Source organism: Myxine glutinosa, chromosome 5, assembly GCF_964187855.1.
Source record: "Myxine glutinosa chromosome 5, kmMyxGlut1.1, whole genome shotgun sequence".
In the NCBI taxonomy this organism is placed as follows: Eukaryota; Metazoa; Chordata; class Myxini; order Myxiniformes; family Myxinidae; genus Myxine; species Myxine glutinosa.
This window is the reverse complement of record NC_136265.1, coordinates 211,664,720-211,683,695: the sequence shown is the minus strand read 5'-3', so window position 1 is coordinate 211,683,695 and position 18,976 is coordinate 211,664,720. Positions and strand designations below refer to the sequence as shown.

The following is an 18,976-nucleotide window of genomic DNA, read 5'->3' as shown; positions in this document are numbered from 1 at the left end:
AGGGACATTGAGGTGGTTTGTGGCTCAAGGTAGGGACATTGAGGTGGTTTGTGGCTCAAGGTAGGGACATTGAGGTGGTTTGTGGCTCAAGGTAGGGACATTGAGGTGGTTTGTGGCTCAAGGTAGGGACATTTGAGGTGGTTTGTGTCTAAGGTGGTAAGGACATTGAGGTGGTTTGTGGCTCAGGTTAGGGACATTGAGGTGGTTTGTGGCTCATGGTTGTGGGGACATTGAGGTGTTTTGTGGCTAATGGTTGTAGGGACATTGAGGTGGTTTGTGGCTCAAGGTAGGGACATTGAGGTGGTTTGCGGCTTAAGTTGGGGACATTGAGGTGGTTTGTGGTTTGTGGCTTAGGTTGGGGACATTGAGGTGGTTTGTGGCTCAAGGTAGTGACATTGAGGTAGTTTGTGGCTAAAAATCGAGACATTGAGGTGGTTTGTGGCTCATGGTTGTAGGGACATTGAGGTGGTTTGTGGCTCATGGTAGGGACATTGAGGTGGGTCTTTAACAATCATGAGCCATTGAGGTGGTTGGGGCTCAATGTAGGTGCATTAATGTGGTTTGTTTCCAGGTAGGGATATTGAGGTGGTTTGTGGCTCATGGTTGGAGGGACATTGAGATGGTTTGTGGCTCATGATTGTAGGGACATCGAGGTGCTTTGTGGCTCATGGTTTTAGGGATATTGAGGTGGTTTGTGGCTCAAGGTAGGGGCATTGATGTGGTTTGTGGCTCAAGGTAGGGGCATTGATGTGGTTTGTGGCTCAAGGTAGGGACATTGAGGTCGTTTGTGGCTCATTGTAGGTGCATGGATGTGGTTTGTGTCAAGTTTGTCGGAACGGGGCAGTGTTGGGGAGGTGGCTTGTGTCTCAAAGGTGGTAAGGACATTGAGGTGGCTTGTGGCTCAAGGTAGGGGGGACATTGAGGTGGAGTGTGTCAGGCAATTAAAATAACCCAAAAGGAAGCCTCACAAATGCACACCTTTGACTAACTACGTCAAATGTTGACGCTGGAAAAATCACTTATTCATGATTTGGAGTGTAGCATAAGACCTATATTGTTATCATTTCCTGTTTTCTCTGTACTTCCTTCAAGCTTTACTTTGTGTAGCCTTAGGGCCTGCTCACAAACAAGGCATAGCATTACAATCCTGCCAGGAAGAAATGCACCATTTTGATTTTTGCGTTTTCCTTAATTACAGATCGATTCTGCTACTGGTAGTCTGGTTTGATGGCTGTACCAAAATACCTTTTGGATACCTATAAAAATAAGGTGATTAGCCTGGTGTTGGCTTAGCGGTTAGGGTGCCGGCTTGGGATCCTAGGATCCTGGGTTCGAATCCCGGTCGATCGCTGAATTAACACCAGGGGGGTTGACTCAGCCTGTCATCCTTCCGAGGTCGGCAAATTGAGTACCAGCTTGCTGGGATGACTGATCCCGGTGTGTACCCTGGCTTAGAATAGGTACACCATGTCCCTGCGCATCGTAAGAGCGTGACCAAGGTTTGGCGTCAGGAAGGGCATCCCGCCATAAAACCATTGCCTCAAACAGGGAACCATGATTGTCATGGGGCCCGCAAGGAAAATGGCCTTAAAACGATCATTCATACCTATAAAAATAAATGTTTGAAGATGTTATGGTGAAGTGATCTTGAAGAAATAAGATCTTTTTGTGATCTTGTGGTGAAGTGAGAACTTGGCAAACCGAAGTTTACTGGAGTCATGCATGTTGCACAATTTGGCTGACATGAAGATTCTTGTTTGTAATTAATGAAAAATATCGTTGTTTTTCTTTATACCAAAACATATGCAGAGAGCGAATGGGATAATTCAAACCCCACTTTTCTTGCTGAGGCTTTCTATTTCTGCTGCAGTGATTCTTACTTGTACGTCATTGTATCTACAAGGTTCTGCATTTGTCACTGTACCTCCTCATTCCTAGCTTGGAAGTGCATATAACCCTGCTGTGAGTTATGTCAACAGACTCGGCGTAACACGCATGAAAACTTCTTCAAAGATATCATTGTAGGACAGTAAATAAAAGATTGAATGTGAACACCCGTCTCAGTTGATTTTGATAATTATGCTGTCGCATGTCGCATGTCACATGTTTCAATTTGCGTCTGATATTCCTTTGAACATGCATTGCTTCAGTCGAATTGACTACCGTATATACCGGTGTATAATACGCACCCATGTATAGTACGCACCCCCAAATGGTACGCACCCCCAACTTACACCCTCAAAAAAAAAAAATCGTTCTTTTTCAGATTACAGTAGCGTGAATCTATGCATTTGTACACAAACTTTAAGTAGCACAAAATGAACATTTTGAAAGGAAGAAAACCCCTCAAAATATTTAGCTATATGTAGTCAGTATTCTGTTACACAGGCGTCGGTGTCCAGATGTGCATGCAATCGCAGGAGCTTCTTTGCTTCATAGAAGAAAGGAGAGAGTAGAGAGATTATTAAAACATTCGTTGTTGTGGCCCTGCAAAGGGCCGTTTGGGTGTGTGATGACTGATGAGCTTCTTAGCTAAAGCCAAGGAAATCCTCATCGTCGCTCCTCTCTTCGAAGACTGCATGCAAGTCCTCATCTGGGTAGTACAGGTCACCATCGCTCTTGTTGTCGCTGTCGCCTCCACTGGAAGCTCCCTCCTGCCCGATTATGTCATCTTCGGTACCGTCCATGATGTGAGAAATACAGCACTTGAGAAAGGCCCGCTTTATGATCGCTGGCGGCATCTCCTCCCACACCTTTACAATCCAGCCACAGATCGTCGGGAGGTCCACCTTCCTCATTCACCCGCTCTTTGTGTAACTCTTGTCCCCCTCCAACATCTAATTCGCCCAGCATCGCTGCATACCTTCTTTGAAGGGCTTATTGATGGCCACGTCGAGGGGTTGGAGTAGGGAAGTCATCCCTACCGGGATGATGACGAGGTCTGTGTTGGAACGCCGGAGTAGCTCTTTGGTTTCTTCTGTCTTGTGACAGCGAAACGCATCCAGGACCAGCATACTCCGTCGTCAAGAAAGGCCGCCATCCCGCCTACCCCACACCACTCGTAGCCAGTCCTCGACCAGGGCCAGATCCATCTAACCCTTCTGTTGGGCTCCAATGATGACACCCGCTGGAAATGTTATCTTGGGTGGAGTTTTCCGCTTGAAGTCGACATATGGTGGAAGCTTGCCCCCGTCATCGGTGCAAGCAAGCATAACGGTGAAACGGTCTTTTTTGTGGCCAGTGGTCTTGACTGTGACGGTCCGCTCCCCCTTCACTCCGATGCTGGTCCCTTTTGGAATGTCGAAGGTTAGAGGGGTCTGGTCGGCGTTTCCGATCCTGCTGAGTGGGTAGTTGTGCTCCCAGCGAAGCTTGATTATGAACGCCTGGAAGCGTGTCGTTTCGTCGGCCGTATCTTCGGGAAAATGCTGTGCGATGTGCGTGCGGCGTCGTACCGACAGATTATGGTGTTCCATAAATCTGTAGGCCCATGATGTGCTGGCCATGAAGTCTTCGATGTCTTCGTCCAAAGTGAAACTCCTTGCCTTCAGCCTGAGCAAGTGTAGAGATGGCGTGACCCTCTGTCCTCTTCTCCCGAACCCATGCGATGACACGCTCCTCCAGCTGAGGCCACTTCACCAATTTTCCCCTGTTCGCCTTCTTCCTCGGCATATCCTCTATGGAAGCCTTTGTTATTCGCCAGCGCCGGATGACAGACTCATTCATGCAGTGCTTCCTCCCAGCGTCTCGGTTCCCAAACTCTTCTGCAGACTGGCAGACAGAGAGTTTGAACGCTGAAGTGTACAACCGCCTTGACATCTTGATCTTCTCTTCTCTGGAACCGGATAGAACGTATGAAGACGTTTCAGTCCGAGCTGACGTTTACGGTAATCTGCCCTTTAATTTCGGATTGCTATGCAATTGCAGTCGTAAAATAAAAGACCTTCACAATAAAAGACCAATGTGGCTTTTCAGAGCGGGAAAAGCCGTTCTATTCACATTCCGGAAGCGGCGTTGCTTTGAGCGGCAAATCCATAGAAAGCACATAATGGTACAAAACCCGCTTGCCATCCGGGGCGAACGAGCAGCAATGGCGGCCCTGCATGTCGGCGCAATTGTGCATGACGCAACGGGGAAAACGTGCAACCGAGATCGCTTTTCGTAAAATACTTTTTTTCGTCAATGTATTGGAAAATTGACTTGTTTTGAAGCCGAGTTTTTTTTCTATCCCCGTGTATAGTACGCACCCCCAACTTTTGACTTTTTTTCTGATAAAAAAGTGCATCTTATACACCGGTATATACGGTAATTACCCTGCACGCGAAGTGAAAAAATGGGGTTGAACAATTAGTTCATGTCAGTCTGTCTGTCCGTCCATCTTAAAAGTTTATGATCGCTGTCTTATGATCGAGGAAAAACTTGTTTAAATCAAATGTTACATTTTGAACATGAATAGGAAGACAGGTCTGATGTTTTAACGTACTTTGGCTTTGAATTCATCTCGATCGCACATGCGCTGAGATGAGTGAAAAAAAAAAATTGTCTGCCTATCTGGCAGTCCAATTTTTTAAAAATAATTCCAAACAAGAAACTTACTCTTCTTTTTGTGACTTCTTAAAGGACACAAACAACAGGCACGAACAACTAAGGTAACGTGTTGGACAGGGTGATCCCAGGGAAGTAATAGCCACTGGAGAAAATGGTGGTAATTTCCGGAATGAATTTATTTATACGACTTTTACAATCTATATTTTTATTTAGAATTTAATCAACATATGTATTTTTATTATACAATTTTATCTGCTTCCACATTCACGGCCCTCTGCCCCACACACACGGTTTTTCGTGGGCGCAAAAAATGTTTTTGATCTGGACCCACGAGTGCTTATTTGATTATATATCTGTTGTTTAGTTTTAAGTCTTGTGATTCCTTTAGTATGGATTGTACATGCTGTCCTGTTTCCGAGCAACCATTGAAAATGGTTTAAAATACTGTGATGCTGTTTAAAATACCTTTAGTCCATGTAATATACACTACTGCTTTATTGGTAAGGCTAAGGCTCTCGCGTGCTCTCGCGTGCTCTCGCGATATCGCAGTTGATCCCGTTCGTGCAGGAAGGGCATATTGTCATGCACAAAACACAGAACGAAACCACAAACATGGACCAGGAACATGGCATTACATTACAGTCCACACATGATTAACGTGCGTTCCCCAAAGCGTGTCTTGATCCCGCAAATAGTTGTCGTTTTTGATGAAGTAACCTGACACTCAAAGCAAAAGATCTCAAGGTACAGGAAGTATCCTTTTGAAAAGGTTTGCAATGTTTTTTTTTTAATTTGTAAGTATCTTTAATGAAATGAATTATGTACTTTGAGAACCGTCGGGAACTGATTACCCCTCCCCCTTTCCCATTGAAGCATATCCCCGACATTCGTGGATTTGGCATTCGTGCCATTTTCCAGGAACGTATCCCCCGTGAATGTCGGGGTCTGACAGTAGCAGTACTTGAACACGAGAACACAAATCGCCATCTTACTTCCAAGAACCTCGAGTTTTGCAGTACTTCAATTTAAACAGGAAAAAGCAATCGGCGATTTCAGACCCTCGCCAGGACGTGTTTTTAGTGGTTTTAAGGCTTTTGTGTTAAAACAAATATGGCGGCAGAACCACGTGACTGACGTCATCATTATAATTTTTTTCTCCGCCTAGATGACGCTCAAGAAATTTCATCTTGATCGGATGAAATTTTGTACTTGTCGAATTATGACGTCATAATGGAGGCACCTATGACATCATTAACATACTCATGTTATTCCCCATGGAGAGTTCTTTACATTGAGCCATGTCTCAATTTTTTATATGCAGCGCTTTCGGAGATGTAGAGGTGCAAAGTTTTTCCAAGATGGCGCCCCACCACGTGCCCTTTGACATAATTTCTATTTTCAAGTCAATCGGATGAAAATTGGTGGTTTTTCAGATGGAAATTGATTTTGGAAGTTTGACCTTGAGTTGACCTTTTGGCCTTAAAAGTAGTTGGCTTCCCAATTTAGTGACTCAATATACAAATGCTGTTCAATTTTCAAGTCAATCAGATGAAAAATGGCTTTTTGAAATTTGACCTCCAGATGACCTTTGACCTCAATCAATAGGCTTCTTAATTGTGACGATCCCTACGATTTGATGAAGTTTCGTGAAGATCGGTTGAAAAGTGTGACCTGTAGGCAACAGACAGACAGACAGACAGAATAACACACAAGACCAAGCAATATACTTGAAAAATCTTCTATTTTGCAAGTGACAAACAGACCTCATCCAACAGTAATTGAATTTGCCTGTTTTAACCTTTCACCAATGTTATTGCCTTGAACAGCGATGGTAGCATTGGGTTTTCAGAGGATTGCTTCAATTCTTAGCCTGGCAGCATTGCAGGGATGATCTTGGAATGGACGGAGGGAGTTCCGACAGTTGGTTGTGCTAATCCAGGCCAGGGCGATTCGTCGGCAGTGTCGTCGTCTTTCTGCTGTAAGCAATTGGCTACCGCTGTTATGTTAAGTGAATGTTAAGTTAGTTAAGTTAATGTTAAGTTAAGTTAATGTTAAGTTTCACCTCCATGAAGTGAAAGTCTCACTTCATGGAGGGCCGCAGCTGAACTAGTTTCCAAATTATTTGTCAGGACCGCAGTCGTGTTACTAAGCAGCACGTATACTGAGAGCTTTGTGGGCCTTCGGGTGAGACCTCCAGCAAAACGGTGCCAAAGGAAGCCGTCGAGCAAACATCGGTGAGACGTCTGCATGCTTTTTGACACGGCCGTTCTGTGCTTTGAGCATTCTTGTCGGTCCCGCCATGCTCTCCTGTTAGTCGGTGTGACGTCAGGTCTGTGCCAGGCTTGCGGTATTCGCAGACCAGGTATGCTTGACATTTTGTTCATGTTGGCACAAGCATTGTTCTCACAAAAAAAGCATCCATTACAAAGCAGGAATGTAGTCCGACTGCATAAAGTAAATTACACACAAACCTTTAACATTTTTTGAGTTGTATCCCATGTTGCATACATTTCAAAAGCTTTAATTTCATTGTTCCTTGTGGTTGACAAGGAGTGAAACTTATTTGCAGCGTCTATCATCGCAACATCCATTTTTACGTTCGTTCATGCCAATGTGCGTTAACTGAATGAAAGTCCAGGCAGAAAGTTCACGTTTGTTTTGGAAATGTTGGGGCTTTGGCAGGTATGGCTGTTGATGACGTAGTGTTTGGTAGCAGTGCCTCTCTGGGACTTCCTCCTGTTTTATTTAAAAATACTCCGACCATTCCCAGTTTAGTCATCACCCACCATAGTCGGAGCCACTCATTTCCCCCTTTGCTAGTTTTATAACATGGTGTCATTTGGAGCCAATTGCTTTGGCTTCAAAGCCAGACCACATATCTACAATTAGTATGAGTCATTTTATTGAACATGCTTTTAAAAAAAAGAAAGAAAGAAAAAAAGATCAAATGTGGGTACCACTTGGCAGTTTTGATTTGGGCAATGGATAACAGCTGGAAATAGCCTTGATTTAATATTGGAACGGTCCGTGAACACAATGGCCAAACATTCGAGGGACTATGAAAAGTCTGGAGTTAATTTTTTTCCCACTCTGGTTATGCTATTTTTGTGATTCTTAAGCAATTTGTAAGACTATCCTTCCTCTGTAACATTACCTTGGAAAGTTATTATTCTGCAGTGCATTCAGTATTTCTTTTTTTTCTCCTTCCCAATGTGAATCATTCATGCATCTTCCATCCTTCATTTCTGTGTAGAGTATCCAAAAGCTTCATTTCTATGTTGCTTTGCTGGTCGCCAGAGGCATATTTTTGGGGGGGCTGTGGTCTGTCCGTCGGTTCATGATAGGTTTCCGTTTTCGAATCAATTTTTATGGCGTAGCCCATTGGAAAAGCAGTCTAGAACAGTGTTTGCCTGTCCGTATGTATGTATGTATGTATGTATATGTATGTATGTATGTTTGTATATATGCCCTAGCCTAGTGTTGGGCTGGCGGCTAGGGTGCCAGCTTAGGATCCTAGGATCCTGGATTCGCATCCCGGTCGATCGCTGAATTAACGCCAGGGGGGTTGACTCAGCCTGTCATCCTTCCGAGGTCGGCTAATTGAGTACCAGTTCACTGGTAATTCCCTGTTTGTCGTAAAAAGGCGACAAAAAGGGTTGGCAGCAGGAAGGGCATCCGGCCGGAAAACATTGCTTCAAAAAGGGGACCAAAAAACAACAACAACCACGGTCCCCGAAAAAGGCCAACCCCCGCTTGCGGGGAAAAATGGCCTCTAAAGGTTTTTTTGTTTTTTTTTGGTATGTATGCCCCTTCAAACACACCAATCAGAGCTGAGGATGTGGTCACATGACAGGGGTGATGTGATGTCTGTACGGCGGTACGACGGCTGACTCCACACACCTCCATTTTGATTCCTATGCCGTTCAGGCCGGACATATCGTTGAGCCTGTCATGTATCGCAATCTGCATGCTCTACCTTGACGTTTTTCATTCAATGTGAAGCACAAACAAACAAGTGAAACATGAAGTAAAACGTGGGAGAAGAAGGATCTTTTATAACACTTGATTGTTGTTTTGATTGTTGTTTGTGGGTTCCTTCAGTGTAGTTTTATATATTTTTATATTGCTTCGCAAAATATCACTAGTGTATGTATCATTTTGTATGCTCTTTCTGTGTCCTTGTCGTAGAATAATAAATGTTTCCGTTCAAATTGCTGTGTGAATAAACCATACATTAGCGCTTCTTCCTCATCTTCAAACTCCCAAAGACACTTTTAGAATGGCAAATTCGTGATTAAACAAACGATTTTTTTTACGGCGTAGATGTTTGGTTCCTGCGTTTACAGCGTTTGTATCTCCGTATGTATGTATGCATGTATGTCCCTCACATTTTTATCCTACATATGGGGTAAGTTTTATAGCCGACAATTACGCTTCTGAAAGGTAGAATGTAATGCCATTTGGATTTGCCAGTTGTGTTTCTTTCAACACCTTTTAGGGAACGTTAATATATTATGTCATATACCTGGTTGGGGCAAATTATCACACTTGGTGATTGGGGGGAACTGAAATTATGACATGGCAAAGGAGTATCATGGCACAGGAGTTGAATACTTATTGACTCGAGACATTTCAGCTTTTCATTTCCAATAAGTTTGTAAATTTTTCTAAAAATAATAATTTCATTTTGATCTTATGTGGTATTATGTTTGAACATGCAGGTTTGCTGGAGATAGCCTCAATTCATCATTAAGTGTGCATTGACAAATCCATTCAGGACGTCCTGTTTTCATCTCTGTATCGGTCATTGTAACTTGGCAGCTGAGTGTGATCTGGAACATGTGCTCTAATAAAATGCAAGGTGTAATTCTCGGAAGTCCATCGTTTTTGTGTTGTTGTTTTTGGCATTTCTGTTTGCAGTTTGACTTATTTGTGTCATCTGGCACTCCATTTGACCGCGATGAGTTAACGTCCCGTATTTTAGTTATGGACCTGGAATGCCAGCTATGCATATGTTGCTATCTCGTGCTGACAGTGTGTTCCATCCAAGAAAAGCGCGATGCTCGCTATCGTGGTAGTTGAACACAAACTCGAGTCTCGTTCACATTTAATCTTTTTCTTTGGATCGTTACCATGGAGCCTTTAACAGAGCATTCCATTCCACCTCTGCAGCTTTTGAGGCACATTGATCTCGTTAATTTTTTAAAAACTGCCTCTTCAATGTCTTACCTTTGGTTCATGAAACTAGTAACTACTATTATTTATTTCTCCACATTTTAATGTTCTGTTCTTTTACTTTATAATCGGTGTTTATGTTCTGTGCATGCAAAAGTCAAGTTGTTGTTGTTGTGTGCACATGTCTGATTGGCAAAATTAATGTTGGTTGTTTGTTTTTTTTTCCTCCATCGACCTTTCCCTTTTGCAGCCCGTTGTGTGCGGGATACAGCCGGCAGGCGTGCGTGGCTCTTGCCCCTCTGCAGCCTTGGCTACGGAACGGCCCCCCTCGCCAGAGCCGGAGCTCAACACGGCTCAGAGGAATTCTGACCTGGGGGCGGGTTCCCCGCCCCCTGCTGCTCCGACTGTCCACATCTCTGATGGTCACTTATCGCCTCCCAGGAAGAAACGTCGTGAGGATTTCAAGTTTGGCAAAATCCTTGGCGAGGGCTCATTTTCTACGGTACATTCTTTGCTACACAAGGTTTTATTGTTGTGGGTTAATGGTTTCTTGCACTGTTGCATGATGTATTTATTGTTGTTCAGTAGTTAAGTGGAAGTTGGTACTCCACATTAAGCACTTCATTGCTGTAGTTGGTATTTTCACATTTAATCTGAAAGTGCAATCAGTGCTGTGATTTTTTTTTTTTTTGGCCTTTGATTTTGAGGGTGTTGGTGTGAGAAGAGCCCAAATGGCACTGTATACTTGTTCAAGTTTTACCTGAACCTTGTATTTGGAAGCAGTCTTGTACTTGCTCAATGATTGGTGACATCTTATATACACAAAGAATTAAGTTAAGCACCCCTACACAACGAATTAAGGTAAGCACCCCCTAATATATATTCTTTGTGTATATGTATACATTGGCATATATTCTAAGGTATGTGAGATCAAATAATGATTGGTATGACATTAGCAATTATCCATTGATGAAATTGAGTGATCAAAGTGAAAAAAAGTGATTGGTTGAGTCAGTGATCCGATCACGTGGGTCCTACACACGTTATTGACGCAAAGATCGCTAGAGGTCTTCTCAGAACAATGACTGTACGTTAGAAAACATAAACGTCATCCACACTGTCCGTGATGGACCTATAGCTCCATACTTAAATTGAGGTGAAAATATGCCTAAAATTCCCAAAAAATTTCACCTTAAATTATTCAGAATAAAATATTGAAAACGGCATGATTGTTATGTTTTTATGTGACCATAATATCACTTCTCCAGAAAATATAGCAATATCATGGGTATATTACACTGTTTTGACGACTACAAACTTGTAATGTGCGAGGTTGTAAAAAAACGGGGGGGGTGCTTAACTTAATTCTTTGTGTATAGATTGCTAATGTTTTCTGCACCGTTTTGGCTGCGCCATCGCGATTGGTGGTTTTGGATGGCAAAAACACAGTTGAACACTATCTTTTGACATTTCTTATGCATCATGCATGATTTCTTTGAACTTTGATTCCTTTGATTGAAGAGTTTGTTTATGGCTGCCATTTTATACTTGTGCTCATATTCTCTTCCCACAGGTCGTTTTGGCTAAAGAAAATGCTACAGACAAGGAGTTTGCAAGTGAGTTCAGCAAATGTTTATTTTTTTTTTGTTTGCATACAGGTTACACACAATCCATCAGCCCTGGGTTAAGCGCGCTCCGCTAGGCGCGAGGCCAGTGACACGAGACACCAACTACACCTTGCTAGGCTTTGCAGGCTTTGGTGGTTGCTGTGCGGGGCTGTCCCAGGCATGTTCGAGAGAGACAGTCAGATAAACAGAGACACGGAGAGAGACAGAGACATGAGGAAGTCAAGAACAGAGCTGATCGAAAACGGAGGCCACTAAACCTGTCTGGATAGGAGAGCAACAGACTCTGTGCCTCTGTTCTATTTGTGGGAGATTCCAATAGTGTTGAGAACTTTGGATTCGACAGCATCTCAGAGTAGATCGTGCATAGTGGGGAACAGCAGTACTTTATTGAGCCTTGTGCATATGCCTTGTAAGCTACGAGAAGTTCAGATTTAGTGGGGAAGGATTTGGCACAATGGGAGATCCTTGTTGCGCCGGGCTTTGGGGGCCAGCTTTAATGTATGATCTGCATTGGAGGCTGTGGCCGATTTGGAGGCTGTGGCTAATGTGCATAGATAGGTTTGGTTTGCTAGACGATCCTTCCAAAGAAACAAGGTGAGAATGTGACACTTGCCTGGATAGAATGATGTCCCACGTGTCAATCGATTTGCTGATCCTTTCCATATCTGCTGAAGGGGATGCCAATATTCCTTGTATGTTATGGGAATGAGGTACTTTGTAGCAGAATATGTTTTTCAGAGATGTCACTGTTTGTTCAAAAGCTGTATGTGAGGAATAAAACTGAACACATGATGCTTGGTGCACTCTGGTCTCTGCTGTGGAGGACATTAAAAATCTGCCGAGTGCTATGTGTTTATTGAATCCTTGGATGAATCTGTTGAGCTCGGAACCAAAGTAGACCAAGACGTTAAAGGATACTTGTTCGAAAGTCTCTGATGTTATGCGTACGATATACGTGAACGTTTCCTGCTTCGCTTATGAATGTTTTCTTGCAATATGTTGATGCCATGTTGGTGTAGTGCGAGCCTGTAATTCTTACTTTTTTCTCTTAATTTGCACCGGAAAGGGAGGAGACTTCTGGCTTCTTGCTGATGGCTCGTGTGAGCGAGTTGATTGCCGCCATCTTTGCCTTGTTTTATTAAATGTTGTGCCGAAAGGGAGTTTAGTGTCTCGTCCTGTCCGAACCGTTTGATCACGGCCCTTTTCCTGGATCCACTGTTCTCTATTATCCTCCGTATTAGCTAGCCTTTACCGTAGGATTCCCGAGCCTACTTTTCAATACTGTTAGGAATTATACGGTAATTGTGTACTTTGATGAAGTTGGAGAGCCAGGAATAAAGTATGCCTTCGTTGCACAGGCAGAAAGTTTGACATGCGAAGGCCATATTAAAGCCTTGTGATGTGTCCTGCCATACTGGCACTGGCTTCTTATTAGTCTCCTACCCGGAGGGGACTATATATTTGCTCGCCGTCTGTCCCACCTGTGGTTTTCTGCACTTTTTTCCATACCCTTTAACATGTTGAACTGAAACTTGGTACATGGCTTTATTATGATCAAGTTCCAGAGCAAGTTTGAGTTTTGTGGGGTTTTGCCAAATTTTCACGGAGTTATGGTTGTTTGCCAAAAACAACCATTTCACTTGGACCAAGAACATTCATTGGGACGGGTAGGGGGGGACGTACATGGCAAAGCAATTCTCCCTCTGGTTTATGATGGTACAGTATTGCATTTCTTCGTTGTCGAGAGAGAAGAGGTAGCATATCCAAAGTTTAGTGATGAGGACAGAATCAAAAACTGGTGATAACGGATCAGGCCATTTGAGAGGAGGAAATGATTGATGTGACCTGCAATGATGGATTCCATTACTTGGCATATTAACTGAAAATTGTATGTTGGCCTACCTGGTTTTACACCATTCTTGTGTATGAAACCGATGTGGGTTGTCTTCCAAGGAAATAGGATATAACTGCATGTGAAGGATAATTTGAAGAGCAGCCCATGATTTGAGAACATTGGCAACAATGCCATCAGGGAATGTTGCAGAAAATGAGTCACGTATATTTAAAAACAAATTCTACCTTTTCGTGTGAAAAAGATGAGTGTGCAGGAAACAGTGGGAGTGGGGGAGGGGACAAGGAAGTGGAGAGAAAGGAATGGATTGGGTAGACAAGCTTTCAAGGCAAAAACTTAGTAAGACATTCTCCTTGTCATGAGCTGAGTTTGCAGTGAAGCTGTTTGTGCTGATGGAGGAATGGTTGGTGCATGTACCAGAGACAGCAAGGTTCCACTAGGTGTTGTAGGAAGAAGACTGGTTGGAGAGTTAATCCGTAAGATTAGAGATCTTTTTTTCTGGCTCACCTGAAAATGGGGGCACACTTATTGTGAGCTTTGAGAAATTACCTAAGGTTGCCATTGGTCAGGCTGGCCTTATAATTTGAAAAGATAAGCTGTGAGATAGCAACTGCCTCATGAAAAGAATGGGTCCTCGTGCTGAAAGGGAGCAAAGGATTGGTGGAGAAGACATGGGATAGAGCTCAACATTGGAGAGAGCAGTCTTTTGTAAAAGCACTCCAAGGCAGAGTTTCAGATGCAGAAGAGACTGACGAGCAGCAATTTAGCAAGAGGGCATTTTTTTTTAGTCCTTTGAGTGAATTGCCAGAGACTTGCGCTACTGAGGACTCCTGAACTGGAGAGATTAATGCTTTCACAAGCATATGGTCAGAGGAGCTGCAGGTAGTGGACCAAAAATAATGGATACGCCAATATAAAGTCATTTAAATAGTTTGCTGAGCCCCCCACGTGCAGCCAATACAGCCTGTATGTGTTTTGGCATCGAGTCCATCAGTGTCTGGAATTCTTCAGGAGGGATGTGGCACCATTCTTCAACGAGAAAGTTAATAAACTTACACCTGTTTGATTGAGGTGGAAAACGCTGTCTCAAGCGTCATTCCAGAATATCCCATAAATGCTCGATTTGGGTTCACATATGGTGACTGCGAAGGCCATGACATAAGGGTAACATCAGTGTCGTGCTCATCAAACCATTGGGCGGCTACACGGGCCTGTGGATGAAGGCATTGGGGTGTCTCCTCTTGCAACCATGCTAGCCATAATTATAGGCAACCAGGCCTGTGCATCATTTTTATACACGACCCTAAACATGCTGGGATGTTATTTGCTTAATTAACACATGGGCGACACCTACGTAGAAGTCGTTGCTTGGTGCCCCTCATTTACCCAGGCGTTTCCATTTTTCTTCTGTTCACTACCTGTATGTTAGGCAGAGAAAGAACATGAGAGTTTGGAGGGGAAGTTGGTCTTTACAGGTCCAGGAGGAAGGACATACCCTATCATATTGGTTAGTTATGGGTTTGAGATTGGTTATAACTGAACGAGGGACGTGAGGTAGTTTAAGCCATTATGGAGCCTGGCAATAGATAGAATCCTCCATAGCCATAATCGAGGCCTGCACCTCCATATAAGTCCTATGTAGAATCCTCCATATAAGTTTTTATTTTTTGTTGCCATATGGAACCAAAAGTACTTCACAAAATTGTTTTTAAAAGCATACCTTCAAATTGGGAATCATTACAGCTTACTGGGATGCTAATGGTAATTTATGACCTTTAGCCATTGAGCAATTATAGTTGACCAAATGTTCTCGTCATTGTTGAGCCTGTAAATGTCATTCCAACACGTCACAGACCCTGCCATCTTATTTGAATAACGTTTCCACATTTGAGATGTCAGGTGACCTTTCCTTGTACCACTCCATGGAATGTCATGCTGCACTTTGCATAATGCAGAACGCCTTGCATTTGATGGATTGGCACTGAAGAACAACTACACACAAGTCTTGCATCGGTGTACTCTACTTTCCTGGTGCTTACTTGACATGCTTGAACTGTTTTCTCACGTCTTGGATATTTGTCAATCCGTTTTTTTTGTTGAAGTTGTTTTCGTGCGCATTCCGAGGTGGTTTGTGAAGGTCTGCCAGATCTTTTGTTAGCCTTGCCTGTCTTATCTATCCGACGATGTTCTTGATTGTTAAAAATGGAAATGGATTGGATTGGCTGGAGGGTCATTAAAATCAAACTGATGAGTGGTGACACCACTTACAGCTTATTATCCCCAAGTTAAAAAAAAAAAAAATTGGAGTGGGGGGAGGAAGGAGGCAGGGGATTGTAATCAGCTCTGTTCGTCCGTATGTCCGTCACGCTATCTCCTAAACGGTTGTGCATAAATTCACCAAACTTGGTATTATGATCAACACATCGCACGAAGGCTCAAGGGCGGCATTATTTTGGCCATGCCCCTTGGGGTCCCAGGGGCGGGGTCAAATGCCAAAAATGCAAATATGGCCACATTTAAATCAAACTCCATAACCTGGCCCCATCCTACCTGGCTGACCTCTCCAGACACACTCCCACCCGCAACCTCTGCTCTGCTGGTACCAACCTCCTGACCCCTCCCATCCAGACCAAATTCAGATCCTGGGGGGACAGGGCCTTCTCCATCGCTGCTCCCACCCTCTGGAACTCACTACCTCACACCATCAGAGACTCCTCCTCACTCACCACATTCAAAACATCACTCAAGACCCACCTGTTCAACACTGCATTCAACATTTAACCCACAGCATTTAACCCCTGACTATCTCTTCTCTTTCTCCTTCCTTTTGCTTTGATTATTTACCTGTTGATTTTTGTCTTTTTGCACTTGTTTTTTTGTACTCTGTCAAAGCGTCTTTGGGCTTCTTGAAAAGCGCTATATAAAATAAATGTATTATTATTATTATTATTATTATTTAAAAACATTTTAAAATAAACTTTGCATTTGGTGGAAAGGGTGGGGATTTGCAATGGAGTGCCATCGACTTCGCTCCAGTTTAAATTTGTCGTTGGGATGCCATAACTCATTCCTCTGGTACATAGAGTTCTAATACAGGGAAATTAAACTGTTTCCTGGATATCTATACAATGTAATGCTGATAATTCATGATTACACAAATCAGATGCACTTGTAGAAAATTCTCAACTAGAACGAGTGTCCTGTAACCTTTGGTGGGAGTGCACATTGACGTTTTCTTTAATGTGTACTTTGGAACAATCTTCAACATTTTCGTGATTGTTGGTGAGGTACAGCTGAAAATGTTTTGATATATTATTTAATAGCACTTTTTTCTTTTTTAAAAAATAAAAGATCGAAGCTCACTGAAGAGCGATGTGACCATATAAATATATGTACAGTAGAATGGACATTCTGATGTTTAACACAGAATTTGTGGTGGCCGTCTTGGATAGAATATGTATGATGACTGCGCCTTCCAGGAAGTCACATAGTAGCAGTGTTTTGCGAATGAATGTTTTGTTTTGCGAATGTTTTTGTGGGTGAATATTTTGCGAATAACTACACAAACTATTAAACCGGGGGCAAAATAACATGGTCTAAGCTTCCGCAAGTGAGTGATGTTTATTCATAATTTCTATGGTTATGCGGTCAGCTGTTATGAGCTTGATTTACATGATTTATTCAGCGAGGCAAATCAGCCTTGCTACATCGGTGACCTCCAACTAGGTAGGCCTTGCGGCTATTATTGTCAACATTACTGATTGAATGTGTTCTCGTGGGACTGCGATTGCATTTGCTCGATTGGCACTGATGATGGGTGGCAATCAGGGTCGTTGAGAGAGGGTGCCGGGGGGTAAGGGCAGGGGGACGGGTCGCTGCCCCGGGGTCTGTTGAGGGTCCCGAACTTCCCTCGTGTATATATATATATATATATATATAAATTTAAAACGGTACAGTGAAGCCCCTCATCGGCTCGTCTTCACTTCCTCATTGTTACAAAATTGAAAACTCATGGCTCGTGAAAGATAACGTTATGCTTTGTGTGAAGTACAATGTTCTTGTGGGTTCAGCCTGTGGAAGTTTGGCTCAAATCTTTCACGAACTGACTGGTCAGGTGTGACGTTTGACTAAGGTTTGGGCAGGAATTTCCAATTTGCCCAGTGTGCAGCACTAGCTTGCTGACTCTTTGCAACGGACACCACCATGGGATCTTTAAAGTCCACCAACTAATGTCGGTGATGGGACATGTTGTTTAATTTCCTCATAATGTACCCAAACCGAATCGAATGCCTCAACTCTGTGTTTGCCTCAAAATCCTTAGTCCCAAACCCATCTCTCTCTGTTCCCACCTTTCCCAGTCGAACCAAACTGCTCCTGGACTCTGTGACCTTATCTCCTGACAAGGTGGAGGAGTTTTTGTCAAACCTCGACTCTGATTCTGCAACTGGACCAGATGGCATCAGCCCACGGGTCCTAAAATCCTGCTCTGCCGCTCTATCTCACCCTCTCTCTGTTCTTTTCACCCTATCCTTTGCTCAAGGTCATCTGCCAGCATCCTGGAAATCAGCAAACATTACCGCTTTACACAAAGAAGGTGCAAAAACAGATCCTTGCAACTACAGACCAATCAGCCTGCTCCCAATTATCAGCAAAGTCATGGAATCCATCATTGCTTCGGATATGAAATCTTTCCTCTTCTCCAATGGCTTGATCTCTGATCATCAATTTGGTTTCAGACCAGGTCACTCTACTCTGGACATGCTGCTTCTGCTGTCTCAACAATGGATGGAGGTCCTCAATGCCAAACAGGAAATCAGAGCTGTCTCCCTTGACATATCACGTGCCTTCGATACGGTCTGGCACCCAGCTCTGCTCACCAAACTCTCCTCCTATGGTATCCATGGAAATCTCCATGCATGGCTTGCGGACTTCCTCTCTGGTCGTAGTCAACATGTGGCCCTGAATGGATTTCTCTCATCTCCCCTTCCCGTTCAGGCTGGAGTTCCCCAAGGCAGTGTGCTGGGCCCTGTGCTTTTTCTGGTCTTTATCAATGATCTCTCCGACTCTCTGGAAAATCCTCTGTATCTCTTTGCTGATGACTCCACTCTCTGCCGCTCCATTCCTCTTCCCTCAGATCGGCAGTCTGCAGCCTCCTCACTCTCTGAAGACCTGGACAAAATCAGACTGGTCAAACATGTGGAACATGTCTTTCAATCCTGACAAATCTCACACTCTTACTATGTCTCTCCGAAAAGATCGACTGGACAACCCTCCCATCTACTTTCTCAACAATCCTCTCCAAGAAGTTCTGTCGCTCAAGCTTTTGGGTCTCACCATCTGCCATGATCTTTCTTGGGAAAACCACATTTCCAAGCTGGCCTCCAAAGCCAGTCGCCGACTGGGCATCCTCCGTCGTGCGAAGTCCTTCCTAGGCACACCTGAGCTCCTCACCACATACAAGGCTTTCATCCGCAGCTCAATGGAATACTGTTCTCCCCTATGGGCTGGTGCTCCTGCCTCACACCTGGCTCGGCTTCACGCTGTTGAATCCAAAGCTTTCAGAATCATTGGAATCCCCCGCGATGAAGCTATCTCTGAGGGCCTTTCACTCACTCACCGCAGGCAGGTTAGGTGGTCTTTCTGTCTTCTACCGACTCCTCTCTGGCCTTGCTCCCCCAGCTCTCTCTGTGCTCTGTCCCCCAAATATTCCTACAGGTCGCACAAGATCTGCCAGCCACCCTCTGATGGTTAAACTGCCGAAATCTCGGCTCTCTGC

General features: G+C 43.7%; 1 protein-coding gene across 1 annotated transcript in view; it reads left to right on the top strand.

The window, feature by feature from the left end:
- The window catches only part of PDPK1 (3-phosphoinositide dependent protein kinase 1), a 112,657-nt gene that overhangs the window by 12,535 nt on the left and 81,146 nt on the right, over positions 1-18,976 (top strand). Inside the window, exons 2-3 of the mRNA XM_068114963.2 lie at positions 9,971-10,222; positions 11,294-11,336. Coding sequence (XP_067971064.2) covers positions 9,971-10,222; positions 11,294-11,336 — 295 coding nt within the window. The remainder of the gene's footprint in view (positions 1-9,970; positions 10,223-11,293; positions 11,337-18,976) is intronic.